This window comes from Pan troglodytes, chromosome 10, assembly GCF_028858775.2.
Source record: "Pan troglodytes isolate AG18354 chromosome 10, NHGRI_mPanTro3-v2.0_pri, whole genome shotgun sequence".
Taxonomy (NCBI): Eukaryota; Metazoa; Chordata; class Mammalia; order Primates; family Hominidae; genus Pan; species Pan troglodytes.
This window is the reverse complement of record NC_072408.2, coordinates 115,980,918-115,999,961: the sequence shown is the minus strand read 5'-3', so window position 1 is coordinate 115,999,961 and position 19,044 is coordinate 115,980,918. Positions and strand designations below refer to the sequence as shown.

General features: G+C 44.0%; 1 protein-coding gene across 18 annotated transcripts in view; it reads right to left on the bottom strand.

Annotated features, from left to right (window-relative positions):
* ACACB (acetyl-CoA carboxylase beta) overlaps nucleotides 1-19,044 on the bottom strand; it is a 158,279-nt gene that overhangs the window by 79,244 nt on the left and 59,991 nt on the right. For all 18 annotated transcript variants that reach the window (XR_010148148.1, XR_010148150.1, XR_010148149.1 and 15 more), the window contains 9 exons: nucleotides 18,102-18,211; nucleotides 17,660-17,741; nucleotides 15,785-15,883; nucleotides 13,975-14,084; nucleotides 13,751-13,861; nucleotides 10,717-10,926; nucleotides 9,926-10,096; nucleotides 4,269-4,430; nucleotides 1,849-2,012 (listed from right to left, as the gene is read on the bottom strand). Coding sequence is in view for 13 of the 18 variants with exons in the window: in XM_016924144.4 (XP_016779633.3) it covers nucleotides 1,849-2,012; nucleotides 4,269-4,430; nucleotides 9,926-10,096; nucleotides 10,717-10,926; nucleotides 13,751-13,861; nucleotides 13,975-14,084; nucleotides 15,785-15,883; nucleotides 17,660-17,741; nucleotides 18,102-18,211 (1,219 nt within the window). In the remaining 5 variants the exon portion in view is untranslated. The remainder of the gene's footprint in view (nucleotides 1-1,848; nucleotides 2,013-4,268; nucleotides 4,431-9,925; nucleotides 10,097-10,716; nucleotides 10,927-13,750; nucleotides 13,862-13,974; nucleotides 14,085-15,784; nucleotides 15,884-17,659; nucleotides 17,742-18,101; nucleotides 18,212-19,044) is intronic.

Genomic DNA, 19,044 nt, shown 5'->3' with positions numbered 1-19,044 from the left:
TGGGATTACAGATGGCCACCAGGATGCTCGGCTAATTTTGGTATTTTTAGTAGACACGGGGTTTCGTCATGTTGGCCAGGCTGGTCTTGAACTCCTGGCTTCAAGTGATCTGCCCGCCTTGGCCTCCCAAAGTGCTGGGATTACAGGCATGAGCCACTGTGCCTGGCCGAGTAAGCTTTCATGTCTTGCAGCATCCTGTGTGCTGTCAGCAGGTAACGGGGAAGGACACTGATGACCCCATTTTGGGGGTGAGAAAATGAAGACCCAGTAAGGTCATACAAGGGTATCCATAGGCCATGAAAAGTCAGCTGTGGGTCTGGAAGCTGGGTCTGAGAGTTAACCCGCTGGCCTCACGGGTGAGTGACTTGTCCCAGTTTCCTTGGGGCGGTCCCCATTTTAGCACTGAGAAGTCCTTCAACCTGAGAAACCGGTGCCAGGAAAACGAGGACAGTTGATCCCCCTACTGGACTCTCACTAACAGCAATAAGAAAAGCTGGAATTTCTGCCTGTGAGTTCTGTTGAAGTTGCGGTTGGTCCACTCGTAGCATGTGACAAGCCACAGGTCACTTCACTTGGAGGGGTCTGGGCTGGCTGACCTGTCTTCCGCCTACTCCTATTAAGTAAGCCCTTTTTGCTGCAATCTTCCATAACTTCAAGGATCTTGATCTTTCACTAAGCATGATTAAAATTAATTATTCTAAGCTGGCAAAGAAAACCTGATCATCAAAACTGCCCAACTCAATTTAATTCGTGGCTAAGTGCCCCACGTCAGATTTTAATGCTAAGGCCTTTGGGATTTTTTCACTCCGAAGGGCAGTTACCCACACAAAAACATTTAATTACAAAGTAAACTAGTTTTATACCTTTCCACACCCATGTCAAGTCAGGAGAAGTGTCGGAGATGGTGTGTCAGAATTTGGGGGTCCCTCTGTCAATGTGGGCTTCTCAGCTCTGCAGAAACTATCACAAGTATGGGAGGACTTGGCTGAGCTGGGGACATGGGGCTGCTGTCACAGGCCTCAGGGTGGTGGGTGGTTCACAGCAGGACACACTCCTTAAAATTTAGTCTTCGGTGTGAAATACAACCCATTAGGGAACTACTGATAAGGTTTAAATGTAAAGGAGTTTCCCTCCCCCTTTCTTCAGCTATAGTACTTAGCACCTTTTACACTTTGGGTATCTCCTAGAACAATCTTTAGATCTCCTTCAAGCTAGAACTCTTATAAGCTCAAGACCAAATGACCTTGGTGCACTTATTTTACTTTGTGGATCTTCAATAAAGGAAAAGGGCAGGCTTTGATCTTGAACTTCAAGCACAGGGTATTTAAAATGGGGCCTACCCTGTGATTTACTTTTCTTGGTCTCCTGAAATGCTACTGTATCTGAAGCCCCAGGGGACTGTTTCATTTCTTAAAGGAAGGAATTGGGAAAAGGAGGAAGTGGGAAGGGAGGGAAAGAAGGAAGGAAGGAAAGAAGGAGGAAGAAAGGGAGGGGGAGGAAAGCAGAGAAGTCAGGAAAAGAAGGAAGGAGGGAGGAAGGGGGAAGAAAGAAAGCAGGAAGACAGGGAGGAAGGGAGGAAGGAAGGGAAGGGGAGGAGAAAGGAAGGCAGGAAGGAAGGGAGGGGAAGGGGTGGAAGGGGAGGGGAGGGCAGAAGAGGGGAGGAAGAAAGGAAGGCAGGAAGGCAATGGAAGGGAAGGAAGGAAAAAAGGAGAAAGGCTGAGAGGGAGGGAAGAAGAAAGGAAGGGAGGAGAAAGAGGGAAGGAAGAGGGGAAGAAGGGAGAGAGGGAAGGAGGGAAGGAAGGAAGGAAGGAAGGAAGGAAGGAAGGAAGGAGGGAGGGAGATACTGACGAAATGGCCTCTTCCCGGTTCTCTCCCCAGGAGAAGCAGTGCCCAAACTGGGAATCCGCAAACTCGTGCAGGCCTCCAGCAGCGGCCACGCTGAAGTAACCCCACACGTTCTTGCTGCTCCGGAAATTCAGTTCCTGAACAGTCCCGGAGCTCGGCTTAAAACCCTGGAGTCCGGACAGAAAATGCAAAATGGAAGAAATCATTACTCCAGATATATTTTCATCAGAATTCAGTCCTGGGAAAACCCAAGAACCCCTACGCTGACCAAAAGCTTAGGGTAGTCAATAAAACACTGATATCTCTTGTTACAGGTATGGATGTATCTATTCATGGGTGTACCCATATGAGCGCCTCAATGCCTATAATTCCTATTTTTTTAACTGTAAAAAAATAACGAAGTTGGGTCAGTCGCAGTGGCTCATGTCTGTAATCCCAGCACTTTGGGAGGCAGAGGTAGGAGGATCACTTGAGCCCAGGAGTTCAAAACCAGCCAGAGTAACATCAGGAGACCCCATCTCTACAAAAAATTAAAATATTAGCCAGGTGTGGTGGCACACACCTGTAGTCCCAGCTACTTGTGGGGCTGAGGCAGAAGGATCTCTTGAGCCCAGGAGATTAGGCTGCAGTGAGGCATGACTACGCCACTGCACTCCCGCCTGGGTGACAGAGCAAGAACCTGTCTCAAATAAATAAATAAATAAATAAATAAATAAATAAATAAATAAATAAAATAAGCGAGTTGGGACAGAGATGGTAGTGTAGGTGTTAAATGGGCAAACGTTGATGCTTGTTGGAGCTGAGTGACGGGACATTCTGACTTTATATGCTTGACATTTCGAAAATAAAAAGTTTAAATAAAAGTGAAGACAGGTTAGATTTCCAATTCTGGATAATGAAAACCTCTGCAGGTGAAGAAATCCAGGGCATCCTGGGCAGGGCCCTTGCTGCTAGGGAAGAGGCCATTTCGTTGGTATTTCCTTCCTTTCTTCTCTCCTTCCTTCCAACTTCCCTCCCTCCTTCCCTCTCTCCTTCGTCCTTCCTCACTCCCCTCTTCCCTCCTTCCTTTCCTACCCCTTCCTCCCTCCCTCCCTCCATCCCCCTTTTCCTCACCCCATCGGCCAGGCTGCTGCCAACACACACCTGATTCCCTCTGGGAGAACGGCCCGTCTCCCTCTAAGTACAATTTTGATAAGAATGGGTGGACATGGTACCTCTCACTGGGATTAGGGCTCCTGAACTAAGGGATGAAGGATTTGGGGAGAGGTATGTAGAGGTGAGAGATGGAGCGACCCAAGTGCCTGGGCTGTTACCATACCTGGTCCTCCATCCTCCCAGGAACCTGGGAACGAGCCATCATCCCTCCAAAAAATTCCCCTTTTGCTTGTCCACCAGAGTTGGTGTTTGGTTCACAGCCAAGAACCCCAAATGAATACAGCTACCCTAGCTTAAAATTATTTAATTAAAAGGGGTGGAGGTGTACCCTCTCTTACCCCCAGTTTCCTGAGTGTAATAATTAAGCAATTAAGTTGTAGTAGATTGATGAGTCCTGTGACAATCAACGGTCGGTATGCATGTAAACTGTAAGGGATGCCAGTTGGTTTGTTTTTTAAGACCCAAGTAAGGCCAAGTCACAAAGGGACTCTCTACAATGAGCCAGACTTCATACTGTGGCAAAAAGCACACGGGGCCAGAAATCCAAGGACTAGGGTTCTAAACCTGGCTGCTTGTCCCAAAGATAGGCATGGCTTTTGGAGTCCACTGATGGGTCTCAGCAGGTCCCAGGTGGGAGACAGGAAGCAAGTTACCCCAGGCTCTTTGCCTGTAATGTGGGGTGACAATGTCCAGCAGCAGTAGTGTCCTATAAGTGAGCACTGAGACACGGGAAGGCTCGGCCCAGAGCCTGGCAATAATCCAAAAATCCAGTAAATCCAGCTGGGTGTGGTGGCTCATGCCTGTAATCCCAACACTTTGGGAGGCCGAGGCGGGTGGATCACTCGAGGTCAGGAGTTCCAGACCAGCCTGGCCAATATGGTGAAACCCCGTCTCTACTAAAAATACAAAAATTAGCCAGGCGTGGTGGCAGGCGCCTGTAATCCCAACTACTTGGGAGACTGAGGCAGGAGAATCGCTTGAACCTGGGAGGCAGAGGCTGTAGTGAGCCAAGATCGCGCCACTACACTCCAGCCTGGGTGACAGGGTGAGACTCCATCTCAAAAAAATAAAAATAAATAAAAATAAAAATCCAATAAATCCAATAATCCAATAAACCATGGGATGTCCCTTCCCATGCCTCAGTTTCCCCATTTGTAAACTGAGATGCCTGGATAGCTTGTGGGTGTCTCTTCCCAGGCTAACATCCAGGGTCCCCCACATGCTGGGAGATCTGAGACGGTGGAAACACAGGGGCCCTCATAACTTGCCTCGTCTGGGTTTTCGCTGGTGATTCTGGCGGCAATGACGTGGCCTCGGGCGAGGGGAGGGTTTGAGGGGGTTTCAAAAGAAATGGGAGTCACTCCCCATGGTGACTCTCCGTACAGAAGCCGGATATCCTTCAGCCGGTGCAGTGGCACGCCCATGGCGATCTAAAATCAAGAGATCCAACCCACAGACTGTCAGTCCTACCAGAACATGGCCCCAAAACACCAGGCACAGTGGTAGATGCAACAGAGGTTCAATCAATGATTTAGGATATACAGACACTACTCTATAGACAACGTGGTGCTCTACTGTGGCCAGAGAGCCAAAGAAAGAAAAAGCCATAAGACATGAACTTTTCACAGTGGAGCAAGTAGTACAGTTGGGAAAAGGAAAAATATTTATGAAACAACATCACACAACAAGAAAATACATGCATCAAGTACTAGACTTTTAGAGCTAGGGAAGGTGAGAAGCAACCATGTTGGCTGCAGAGTTAAAGGAAGTTTTTGTAAAGGGCACCCGAAGGGGAAACTGGACATGAAGAATGGGTAAAAAGTAGACAATTATGGAACCAGCTTAACCAAATGATCAGATTTAACAGGCTTCATGATGGGATGTATTAAGGACACAACACCTGTGTAGTATTCTGCCAAAATGTGTAGCAGGAATCGAACCAGGAAGAAACAATCAGAGAAATCCAGTGAGGGACATTCTGCCTGAGCTCCTCAAAAATGCCAGTGTCCGTGCCTGTAATCCCAGAACTTTGGGAGGCTGAAGCAGGCAGATCGCTTGAGCCTAGGAGTTGGAGACCAGCCTGGGCAACATAATGAGACCCGATCTCTACAGAAAAAATTAAAAAAACATTAGCCAGGCATGGTGACTTGCACCTGTGGTCCCAGCTACTCAGGAGGCTGAGGTGGGAGGATCACTTGAGCCTGGGAGGTTGAATCTGTAGTGAGTCGTGATTGCACCACTGCATTCCAGCCTGAGTGACAGAGCGAGACTCCATCACCAAAAAAAAAAAAAAAAAAAAAAAATTTTAATGCCAATGTCAAGGATGAAAAAAGACTACAGAATGCTTTCAGATTAAAGAGATTAAAGACACATGAAAATAAAATGGAATGTGTCACCCTGGGTTGGGTTGGATCCTGGATTTAAGAGACAAAAAACAGCTACAAAAAGACATTATTGGAACAACAGGGAAAATATTTAATGTGAATGGTATATATTAGATATAGATGTGGTATCAATGCTCTATTTCTCAAGTGTCATAATTGCACTAGGGCATTGGACCGGAATGCTCTTGTTCTAGGAGGCCTTTAGAATGAAGTATTCAGAGGCCATATGTTACGAAGGTTCACTCAAACCATTGCTCAAAAGATTGAGCCCACGGCCGGGCACAGTGGTGCACACCTGTAATCCCAGCATTTTGGGAGGCCGAGGTGGGCTGATCAGTTGAGGTCAGGAGTTCGAGACCAGCCTGGCCAACATGGTGAAGCCCCGTCTCTACTAAAAATATAAAAATTAGCTGGGTGTGCTGGCAGGCACCTATAATCCCAGCTACTCGGGAGGCTGAGGCAGGAGAATCGCTTGAACCTGGGAGGTGGAGGTTGCAGTGAGCCAAGATCGCACCACTGCACTCCAGCCTGGGTGAAAGGGCGAGACTCCATCTCAAAGAAAAAAAAAAAAAAATTGAGCCCCCTAAAATTATACAAACAGACAGAAGAGAGACAAAGCAAATGTGGCAACTGATGGATCTATATGCAGGGCATATGGGTATTAATTGTATCATTCTTGCAACTTTTTTGAAATCTTTCAAACTAAAAAAAAATAAAGAAAACTTTTTTTAAAATTCTGCTGAAGGAAGAAAAAGAGGAAGGGAGGGAGACCAGCCTGGGCAACGTAATGAGACCCCATTATGGGAAGAAAGAAGGAAGGAAGGAAGAAAACAATGAAAACAATTTAGAGAAGAAATAAAGGACATCCAAATTGGAAAGGAAGAAGTCCAATTATCCTTGTTTACAGATGATATAATCTTAAAATTGGATAAACCTAAAGAATCCACCAAAAAACAATTCGAATTGACAAATTCAGTAAATCTACAGGATACAAAATCAACATATAAAAATCAATAGCATTTCTATATGCCAAGAGCGAATGGTCTGGAAAAAAAAAATCAAGAAAGTAATTCCATTTATGATAGCTACAAACAAAATAAAATCCTTGGAATAAACTTAACCTAAGAAGTGAAAGGTCTCTATAATAAAAAGCATAAAACACTGATGTGAGAAATTGAAGAGGACACACAAAAATGGAAAGATATTCCATGTTCATGGTTTGGAAGAATCAGTATTGTTAAAATGGCTATATTACCCAAAGCAATCTATAGATTCAATGCAATCCCTATCAAAATACCAATGACATTCTTCACAGAAATAGAAAAAAAAATCCTAAAGTTTATATGGAAACACAAAAGACCCAGAATAGCCAATACCATCCTGAATAAAAAGAACAAACACTGGAGGAATCAAATTACCTGACTATGAGTTATATTACAGAGCTACAGTAACCAAAACAGGGTGGTACTGACATAAAAACAAACACATAGATCAATGGGACAGAATAGAGAATCCAGAAACAAATCCATACATCTACAGTGAACTCATTTTTGACAGACTTGCGAAGAACATGCAATGGGGAAAAAGTCTCTTCGATAAATGGTGCTGGGAAAACTGGATATCCATATGCAGAATCATAAATGAAGAATCAAATTCTTCAAATCAAAATGGACTAAAGACTTAAATGTAAGACCTGAAATTATGAAACTACTAGAAGAAAACATTGGGGGAACTCTCAGGAACATCAGTCTGGGCAAAAATTTATTGAGTAATACCCCAAAGGCACAGACAACTAAAGCAAAAAAAAGGACAAATGGGATCACATCAAGTTAAGAAACTTCTGCACAGCAAAGGAAACAATCAACAAAGGGAAGAGACAATCCACAGCATGGGAGAAAACATTTGTAAACTAGCCACCTGACGAGGGATTAATAACCAGAATACATAAGAAGCTCAAGGATGAGCATGGTGACTCATGCCTGTAACACCAGCACTTTGGGAGGCTGAGGTGGGAGGGCTGCTTGAACCCAAGAGTTTGAGACCAGCCTAGACAACATAGTGAGACCTTATCTGTATAAAAAATTTTAAAAAGTTAGCTGGGCATGGTGTTGCACACTTGTAGTCTCAGCTACTCAGGAGGTTGATGTGGGAGAATCGCTTGAGCCCAGGAGGTCAAGACTGCAGTGAGCCATGATCATGCCACTGCATTCCTGCCTGGGCAACAGAGCAAGGCCCTGGCTCAAAAACAAAAAAGAAGCTAAAACAACTGAGTAGGAAAAAAGTCTCATGAATCCAATTAAAAACAGACAAAAGATCTGAATAGACATTTCCCAAAAGAAGACATACGAATGGCAAACAGGCATAGGAAAAGGCGCCCAACATCACTGATCATCAGAGAAATGCAAATCAATACCACAATGAGACATTGTCTCACTCCAGTTAAAATGGCTTTTATCCAAAAGACAGGCAATAAGAAATACTAGCAGCTGGGCGCGGTGGCTCAAGCTTGTAATCCCAGCACTTTGGGAGGCTGAGGTGGGTAGATCACGAGGTCAGGAGATCAAGACTATCCTGGCTAAAACGGTGAAACCCCATCTCTACTAAATACACAAAAAATTAGCTGGGCGTCGTGGCACACGCCTGTAGTCCCAGCTACTCAGGAGGCTGAGGTAGGAGAAGTGTTCGAACCGTGAGGCAGAGGTTGCTGTGAGCCAAGATCGCACCACTGTACTCCAGCCTGGGCAACAGAGCAAGACTCACTCTCAAAAAAAAAAAAAAAAAAAAAGGAAAGGAAAAAGAAAACAGAAAAAGAAGTGCTAGCAAGGACGTGGAGAAAAGGGACCCCTCATACACTGTTGGTAGGACTGAAAATTAGTACCACCACTATGGAGGACAATATGGAGGTTCCTTAAAAAACTAAAAGTAGAACTACCAATCTAGCAATCCCACTGCTAAATATATACTCAAAAGAAAGGAAATCAGTATATCGAAGAGTATCTGTACTCCCATGTTTACTGTAGCACTATTCACAATAGCCAAGATTTGGAATCAACCTAAATGTCCATCAACAGATGATTGGATAAAGAAAATGTGGTACAGGCCAGGGGCAGTGGCTCATGCCTGTAATCCTAGCACTTTGGGAAGTTGAGGTGGGCAGATCATCTGAAGTCAGGAGTTTGAGACCAGCCTGGCCAATATGGTGAAACCCCATCTCTACTGAAAATGCAAAAATTAGCTGGGCATGGTAGTGTGCACCTGTAATCCCAACTACTAGGGAGGCTGAGGCAGGATAATTGCTTGAACCCAAGAGGTGGAGGTTGCAGTGAGCTGAGATTGCACCACTACACTCCAGCCTGGGCAACAGAGCGAGACTGCATCTCAAAAAAAAAAAAAAAAAAAAGAAAAGAAAAGGAAAAAGAAAATGTGGTACATACACACAATGGAGTACTATTCAGACATAAAAAAGAATGAGACCATGATTTGCAACAACGTGGATGGAACTGGAGAACATTATGTTAAATGAAATGAACCAGGCAGAGAAAAACAAACTTTGCAAGTTCTCACTCATTTGTGGGAGCTAAAAATTAAAACAATGGAACTCACAGACACAGAGAGTAGAATGATGGTTACCAGAGGCTGGAAAGGAAGAGGTAGGGGTATGGAAAGCGAGGATGGTTAATGGGCGCAAAAATGTAGTGATTAAGAGAATGAATACGGCCTGGTATTTGATATAGTACAACAGGGTGACTACAGTCAACAATAATTTATTGCACATTTTAAAATTAACTAAAAGAGTATAATTGGAATATTCATAACACCATAACACAAAGAAAGGATAAACGCTGGAGGGGGATGGATACCCATTTACCCTGATGTGATTATTACACATTGTATGCCTGGGAGGCGGAGGCTGCAGTGAGCCGAGATCGCGCCACTGCACTCCAGCCTGGGCAACAGAGCAAGACTCCGTCTCAAAAAAACAAAAACAAAAACAAAAATCTCTTGCACCCTATAAATATACAGACTTACTATATACCCATAAAAATTAAAAATAAAAAAAAAATTTAGAGTTCCCTTTAACCCAAGAGGTTATAACTCTGGATCACATATTCTTAACAGGGATGATATTGCCTCTGAAGAGACAAATATTTGTTCTTGGGAGTGAAGAAAATCTCACTCTTTTCATGAATAAAGCACAGATATATCTACAATATCCAAACAGGTATGTGGTATATTTGTGATATTAAAATTTCACAAGACAGGGATTAGGATATAAAATGTGTCCAAAGGATCCTTGCAGGGAGTGATAATGATAACAAGGTTAAGAAACATTTCTCTAGGTCTATGAATGTCCTGAAATTGTATAAAAGATATTTTCCCAGGGAGAACTACAGCTTTTACAGATTTCTCAAAGTGCTCTTTGGCCAGTCATTCCCCTGGGACAGTCGGCCAAGAGATGGGCGGGATGGACTAATGGGAGCAGCACATGGACCCCTGACCCAGGGCAGAGAAGTCCCAGGGCCCCGAGCCCGTTTTCTCACCTGTAGCTGGGCGGCCGGCAGATTAACGTCAGCAATCATTTCTGTGCAGGGATGTTCCACCTGCAAGCGAGGATTCAGCTCCAAGAAGTAGAAGCTGCCATCCTGACTATAGAGGTATTCCACCGTCCCTGCACTCACATAGCCCACGGTCTTGGCCAGGCGGACGGCACACTGTGAAGAAACAGAAAGAGGCCAAGGGGGTTCCAGAGGTCTTTTCAGGGAACTGTAAATGGTGACTATCAGTTCCTTCACCAAATGCAGACTGAGCACCTGCTACATGTGAAATATTTTGGGACTGGCCAGGTGTGGTGGCTCATGCCTATCACCCTAGCGCTTAAGGAGGCCAAGGCGGGAGGATCACTTGAGGCCAGGAGTTCAAGGCCAGCCTCGGCAACATAGCAAGACTCTGTCTCTACAAAAAATTTTTTTAAAAAATTAGCCAGACATGGTGACAGGTTCCTGTAGTCCCAGCTACTTGGGAGGCTGAGGTGGGAGGATCACTTGAGCCCAGGAGTTACAGGCTGCTGTGAACTATCATCGCACCACTGCACTCCAGCGTGGGCAACACAGTGAGACTCTGTCTCAAAAAAGAAAAGAAATATTTGGGGAGTTCACAGACCGGCTAATCCAATAAACCTGTGTGATGCTGAAATCACCTCTGGAATGGGCCCTCATCCCTCTTGTTAGGCACCCATGCCACCATTCAGCCACACTGACCGTAGAAAGTTCTTCCTGACTCTGAGCTGAGACGGCTCTCTCTGAAGCTGCCCCCTGGGCTCTGAGAAGTGTACCTGCTCCATGAACTCGAATATGGCCAGCGGGGCGATGGTGGCCGGTGCTTCCTCAACGATCTTCTGATGCCGCCGCTGGATGGAGCAGTCGCGACCAAACAGAGACACAGCATTCCCATACTGGTCAGCGAGGATCTGAACTTCCAGGTGACGGGCGTGCTGGGCCAGCTTCATGAGAAAGATGGGCGAGCCTGGGATCTCACTCTGTACCTGTCAGGGGAAGCAGAGCAGCCTGATCTTCATGGGGAAACCAGCTCTGGAAGCTTCTGGAAGTTCTCAGGAGAGAACATAAAACAAACGCAGTGATGTGTTTAGGGTACTCATCCAGGACTCTGCTGATCTTTTACTTTTGTTGTCTCACAGACATAATATTCTGTGGAGTCCCGACTCCACAGTAACGAGGAGAAAGGGGCCCCAGGTGGGGGAGGGCCCCAGGTGGGGAAGAACAATGAACAACTGCTCGAGAGATGGCTAATCACAAACAACCCCAGGACGTAATAACCTCACAGCCCCTCCTCCAGCACCACCCTATAAAACCTCCCACCAGCCCTTGCCTCTTTGCAGACAGCTCCTTCTCTGCTGTGCTGCCTGTTGCAATCTTGCAACATATTTTCATACTTCCTCCAATAAATCTGCCTTTCTTTACCTACAGCTGTCTTGGTAAATTCCTTTACCAGCTGCACCGCCAGCCCGATAGTCACTACCTGCAACATATTCTCTTTTTTAAGTCAAACTCTGTGAAATGGTAAAATCTCCCACAATCACATCCCCTAAAGATATTGCATTGTTAAAGAGTTTGGTGTCCAAACTGGCTTTCTTCTATGCATATAGCAACACATACAGAGAAAGTTTCTTTGAATGAAAATGGGACCAAAACACAGTAATCTGTGGTTGTCTTTTTCTTCCACTTACTGCACTTTCTCAGCTAGCTCTCCCGGGTGGAATCTAAGGACAAACTTACTTCATCCTGTTAAGAGCTGAAAGGCATTGTTTTATAGGCATGTCTTCTAGAGATTCTTAAAGACAATGTGAAAAGTATTCAGGTGCAATGATTTCTAAGACAAATTAAGTTTAACAAATTTGCAATAATGTATAGGATGAACTCATGCAAAAAATAATAAAACAACTGTATGAATGTCTATGTAAAAGTATATACAGTGACAGTGCTGAAAAGAGCTCCCCATGATCGGCAGCTGCTAATAGTGGTTACATCTGAGAACGGAGAGTTGGAAGGTAATGGGGAAAAGGGTTTTTCCTTTTTTATTCTTAACACATGGCTGACTTGACTGACTCTCTACATTAAGAACATATTCATAGTGCACTCATATAAGTAAAATAAAAAAGCTTGGGCATCTGTGTGCACATGAGGGCCTGGGGTATGTGGGAACTCTCTATTCTTTCCGCTCCATTTTGCTGTGACCCTAAAACTGCTCTAATAAATAAAGTCTATTTTTTAAAAAGCAAAAAAGCTTTAAAATCTGTATGACCCCTAATGCAATATGGAATCCAGGACTGAATCCTGCAACAGGAAAGGGACATTGGTGCAAAAACAGATGAAATTCAATCTAGTCTGGAGTTTACCAAACAGAAAAGTGCCCATGTTAATCTCTTAGTTGCAAAGTTATATGAAAAATGTTAACGAGTGAAACCGGGCGAAGGATAGATGTGAACTTTCCGTACTGCTGCTGCAACTTCCCTTTTAATATCAATTCTTCCCCCCATCCAAATCCCCAAAACACTTGTACACCCCAACAGCGATACAATGGTAGTGAAACTGCTGCTTTATACAACATTCACATATTATACCAAGAGTGGTATAATTAGTAAAACTCCTAGAAAGCAATGTACTGATATGTGTTTCAAAGTGCATGTAAAGTGTGTGCTATTTAACTAAGTCTTTCTCCCCAAGTCTTTATCCAAGAAAATAATTAAGAAGAAAAAAGAGCTAAGTGTTATTTATAGTACTAAATATCATATTATACTGTGGTATTATTATTCATAATAACAAAGTAGAAATAAGCTAAACATTTAACAAAAAAGGAAAGGTTTCATAAATAAGGCTATTGCCACACATAAAATATTGAGTAATCATCAAAATAATTGCCAAGGCAGGAATAACATAATAATATTCATGATCTACAATTTGGAATGTGTTAAATGCAGAGCAAAATTTCGTGTAGACTGAATACAGCTCTTTAAAATATACATATGAAGAAGGTCTAGAAGAAAAGCTAGAAATATTAAAATAGCTTTAAGAATGGGAAGATTGTCAGTATAAATGTTTTCTAAACATTGCTGATAACGGACATAAGGTTTTAAAAGAGGAAAACTAGCTACCAGTAAGTAAATGTGCAATTCGTTCCTACAGTTAAAATTGATCAGGCAGGGCGCAGCGGATCACACCTGTAATCCCAGCACTTTGGGAGGCCAGGGCGGGCGGATCACTCAAGGCCAAGAGTTTGAGACCAGCCCAGCCAACATGGTGAAACTCTGTCTCTACTAAAAAGACAAAAATGAGCTGCGTGTGGTGGCACACGCCTGTAATCCCAGCTACTCAGGAGGCTGAGGCACTAGAATTGTTTGAACCTGAAAGGCAGAGGTTGCAGTGAGCTGAGATTGTGCCACTGCACTCCAGCCTGGGTGACAGAGTGAACTCTGTCTCAAAAATAAAATAAAATAGACCATGTAGAAACATTAGAAATAACAAGAGTACTAAAATTTATAAAATATCCCATTCCTCTACAGGCCAACATAGTCACAAACAGCTATTTTGATCCTGTATCTCTGAAATCATTTCTAGATACACTGATTTATAGACTTGAACTACCTAAAAGATTCTGTCAAGATCGACGCAAAACCATGGGCTTTTCTGAGTAAAAATGTACGCGTTTGTTGCAAAATACGATACAACGATACATCCAGCTCCTACAAATGTCTTCTTGACTGTCACAGAATAATGCTAAGAGAAATAATCTGGCAGCCCACAAACAATTCCCAAAGACAGATGCGAAAAGACATAGCAAGAACTGCTCACTTGTCTGAAAAGGATCGGGAAGTCCTCCGCACTCTCAGCCTTCCGGATTCCCTTCCCTCCGCCACCTTCAGAAGCTTTGATCATCAATGGAAAACCAATTCTTTCTGCTGCCTGGGTGCAAAGGACAAACAGACCTCTTTAGAGGTTAGCCAGTTGCCAACTGCTACCAGGACAGAGGCAGTTTGGTTCTGGCCCCCCCTTGCCCCCACAGGCTCTGCATTTACCTCCAAGCCCTCATCCACGTCTTTCACGCAACCCTTGTCATAAACATCTTGTGGGACACTGATTCTTTTTCCCTGCTGCAGATCATCTTCTGTCCACTCCACTGTCAGGCCTGGAGAGTCACAAAGAAACCTGATTCCTCCCAAATCCAGGAGAAACACACACAACCCAGAAACCACAGGGCCTCTCCCTGCTGACATAGTGCTAGACCTGGGCTTCTGGACCAGCGGAATACAGACACTCCCTTCAGCTTCTCACAATGGCTTTTCATTTGCTCAAGAACTAACCCAACCTTGAATGAGAAATCAAGCTTAAGAAACTAACTGCCAGGCGTGGTGGCTCATGCTTATAATCCCAGCACTTTGGGAGGCTGAGGTGGGGGGAATCGCTTGAACCCAGGACTTTAAGACCAACCCTGGCAACATAGTGAGACCTTGTCTTTACAAAAAAAATTTTATAATTAGCCAGGCATGGTGGCATGGGCCTGTAATCCCAGCTACTCGGGAGGCTGATACAGGAGGATCACTTGAGCTCAGGAGGTCAAGACTGCTGTGAGCTATGATCATGCCACTACAGTTTGGCCTGGGTGACAGAGTGAGACCCTGTCTCGAAAACAGAACAACAAAAAAGGAAAGAAACTCAGACTGAGTCGACCAACAACAACCATATTAATCTAAATCCAAAAAAAAATCCCAATTCTACCTTATGGAGTCATTTATATGTGAATAATTATTTCCCAAAACCATGCAAAGATTTAACAAATGAAAGCAAATTTTCCATCCCAAATTTAAAATTCAACTTTTGGGGGGGAAAAAAAAACAAATTTAATAGGAAACTTTTGAGACTGTCCTATTTATTTTTTAATTTGTCCTAGAAACTCCACTGTTAGGAATTTATCCTAAGAAAATTATTAAAATGCACACATAAATTTAGCTGTAAGATTATCAAAGCTCCATTCCTTTGAATATTTTTTAAATTAGAAAAAATAAACTGGAAACAACCTAAATTGTTTAACCATGAGGACTGTTAAGTAAATTATGATACACCCATAAGATATAATCCTATGCAGGCATCTTAAATGGTGTAAAGTGTATTTTTTACATAGAAAGATATTCATTAGCGAGGAAAAAAAAAGTCACAAACTAGGAAATGTAAGATGGGTTGTTGTTTCCTTTTAAAGACAGGGTCTCATCACCCAGGCTGGAGTGCAGTGGTGCCACCATAGTTCACTGTAACCTCGACCTCCTAGGCTCAAGCCACCCTCCTGCCTCAGCCTCCTGAGTAGTTGGGACTACAGGTATGCACCACCATAACCAGTTAATTTTTTTTTTTTTTACTTTTTCTGGAGATGGGGTCTTGCTATGTTGCCCAGGCTGGTCTTGAACTCCTGGCTTCAAGTGATCCTCCTCCCTCAGCCTCTGAAAGCACTGGGTTGGGGGGTTGGGTTACAGACATGAGCCACTGGCCAAGATCTGTCTTTTTTTTTTTTTTTTTTCCCAAAGACTATGCCCAGAAAAAGGTTGGAAAGGTAGATACCTACAATGTAATAAATGTTCAACACTGGGTCATAGGATTATGAATGATTTCCATTTTTTTTTGTACTTCTTGTATTTTCTAAATTGCCTACAATAAATTATACCACTTGTTTACTAATTTAAAATTTTAAAATATTTTGCTAATGACTAAAAAATAAAAGTAAGTAACATTTGTAATGGAAAGAATTGTTACAAGCATACTTCTGTCACCCTGACCGTTCACATTATCAAGACTGGGCTGAGAAGCTCCCCCAGAGGGAAGCTCGGGGTCCCTTACCGCTTCCACTCCAGGGCAGGGTTGGGACCTGTAGCGTCTGGGCGACAACGGTGGAGGCGATCTTATCTCCTAAGGCCCACATGGCCTCACTGGGAGGGCCTGAGGAGTCGGGGACAAGAAGGGAAGCAGAATCCGGTCAGTCACAAGACCCTCGAGGCTGAATGCCGACCGAGTGCACGGTGGTGGGGCCAGGTAAGGAGCAGATGACAGAGAAAACTCTCTGGTCCCAGCTCTCAGGGAGCTTAACCTCATGTCAGGGAAGAAAAATAATCTGTTAGTCTGCTATTGCATCAGTCAACTTTCAACGTATGTGGATTGTAAACCTGTTGTGAGTTACAACCTAGGCTACAGTGGCATATACAAAATTCACTTTGGAGGGAAGGCAGAAAGCTAGATCAAAGAGGTAAGCTAGGAGCTCAAAGAGCTGGACCATAGGTTAGCAAACTCTTTCTATAAAGAGCCAGATGGGAAATACTTTCAGTTGTGCGAGCCTGCAGGTCTCTGTCACAATGACTCAACTTTGCCAGTGTTGGGTGAAAGCAGCCATAGGCAATACATAAACGAATAAGCACGACCATGTTTTAATAAAACTTTATTTACAAAGGCAAGCCATAGGCTGGATTTGGCCTATGAGCTGTAGTTTGTCCAGTGGGCTGGATCATCAACCTCCAGAGGAATTAAGACTGATAATGAGAGTCCTGGGTAACTGTCAGACAGGACAGATGCCCACATGTACTCAGAGTCCACAGACAAAGAAAACGTCAATGGGCATGGGACTCCCGGCTGTACCTCAGGTGAATATCATGTATTGATCCGCACTGAGTTGCTTCACATTTGGGCAAGACTGTTTTCAGACCCACCGGTAAGGAGAAGCAGGGATTTATTACATGATAGTAAATGATTCCCCTAAACTACACAAGGACATGGACATAATTACATGTGCAAATTTGTTATATAGGTAAACTTATGTCACAGGGGTTTGTGGTACAGATTATTTCATCACCCAGATACCAAGCCTAGTATCCAATAGTTATTTTTTCTGCTTTTCTCCCTCCTCTCGCCTTTCACCCTCAAGTAGTGTCTGCTGTTCCCCTCTTTGTGTCCATATGTTCTCATCATTTAGCTCCCACTTATAAGTGAGAACATTTAATATTTGGTTTTCTGTTCCTGTGTTAGTTTGCTAAGGATAACGGCCTCCAGCTCCATCCATGTTCCCACAAAAGACATAATCTCAGTATTTTTGATGGCTGCATAGTATTCCATGGTGTATATGTACCACATTTTCTTTATCCAATCTGTTATTGATGGGCATTTAGGTTGACTCCATGCCTTTGCTACTGTGAATAGTGCTGCAATAAACATTCGTGTTCATGCGTCTTTATGGTCGAATGATTTTAAATTCCTCTGGGTATATACCCAGTAACAGGATTGCTGGGTTAAATGGTAGTTCTATTTTTGGCTCTTTGAGGAATTGCCTCACTGTTTTCCACAATGGTTGAACTAGTTTACACTCCCACCAACAGTGCATAAGCATTCCCTTTTCTCCACAATCTCAGAATCTGTCAAGAAATGGTATCTCACTCTGGTTTTGACTTGCCTTTCTCTAATGATCAGTGATGTTGAGCTTTTTTTCATATGCTTGTTGGCTGCCTGTGTGTCTTCCTTTGAAAAGCGGGCAGCTCCTAATTCCATGAGTTGGCAGATTAGCTATGTGCCCTTCCACCCTGGGACTCACTCACTCCTCACAACAGAAGTGTGAGGTGGGAAATCAAACGGACCTCCGCTTTACAGGACAGGAGGAGAAAGAGCGTCAGACCCAGCAGAGTGTCCCAGCAACGCCCCAATTCCCATGTATCTGATGGGGACATACTCTACCTAAGAAAGCAACTCCATTCTTGCACAGCAGCTCCGGAAGTTTAGGGTTTTCTGAAGCATGGCCCCAGCCAGCCCACACCGCCTGCAAACACAGAAAGGGGTGAGCAACAATCTTCCTTCAAGAATATGCCTCCCAGCCAGGCGCAGTAACTCACGCCTATAACCCCAGCATTTTGGGAGGCCAAGGCAGGAGGATCACTTGAGCCCAGGAGTTAGAGACCAGCCTGGCCAACATGGCGAGATCCTGTCTATAAAATTTTTCTTTAAAAACAGAATGTGCTTCGCCTCACTTGAACACTCTTTTCTGTGTTACATCAGCCCAGGAATTTGGAGCCTTGTGGGATCTGGACCCTCCACCCCTTGTGAACTGTGGAATTGAACTAGAACCTAGGGGCATCATCCCACACTCAGGGGCCACACTTGGGCACCCCAGTCCATCTACCTGCACGGGGATTCTCTTGGCAATGTCCACAATCAGCTCCACGTTGGCATAGTTGTTGTTATTGGGCCCTCCTGGGACGGGGACGTAATGATCCGCCATCTTGATGTACTCTGAAATTAAATGGGAGGGAGAAGGAAGGAACTGCTGACAGACTGACATCAATGGCAGAACATTACAAGATGTGACTATGTACAGCCATGGAAAGCAGAACCATGCAGATTTCTATGGTAACAATGGACAAACATGTATGAAAATGTAAAGAGAAGGCCAGGCGTGGTGGCTCACGCCTGTAATCCCAGCACTTTGGGAGGCCGAGGCAGGCAGATGGCCTGAGGCCAGGAGTTCGAAACCGGCCTGGGCAACATGGTGAAATTCTGTCTCTACTAAAAATACAAAAATTAGCCAGGCGTGGTGGTGGGCACCTGTAATCCAAGGTACTCAGGAGGCTGAGGTAGGAGAGTCGCTTGAACCCAGGAGGCGGAGGTAGCAGTGAGCTGAGATCACACCACTGCACTCCAGCCTGGGTGACAGAACGAGACTCTGTCTAATAAAAAAAAAAAAAAAGAAAATGTAAAGAAAATGAAATATGATTTTAATTATGTGATACAGATATGTTTCTGGACAAGGCCTGGAAGGCCTGGAAAGGAACGAAGGAAGAAGGAAGTAATCTGTCAACAGACTGGGATTAGAGGTGGGTTTTTAAAAAAAGTCCTATTTAAAGTTTATCTTAATATTGTTTTACCATTAAATAATATAATAGGGCTGGGCGCGGTGGTGCACGCCTGACATCCCAGCACTTTGGGAGGCAGAGGCAGGAGGATCACTTGAGGCCAGGAATTCAAGACCAGTTTGGGCAACACACAGAGACTTTGTCTCCACAAAAAAAAAAAAAAAAAAAAAAAAATCCAAAAAAAGTAGCCAGGAATGGTGGTGCATGCCTATA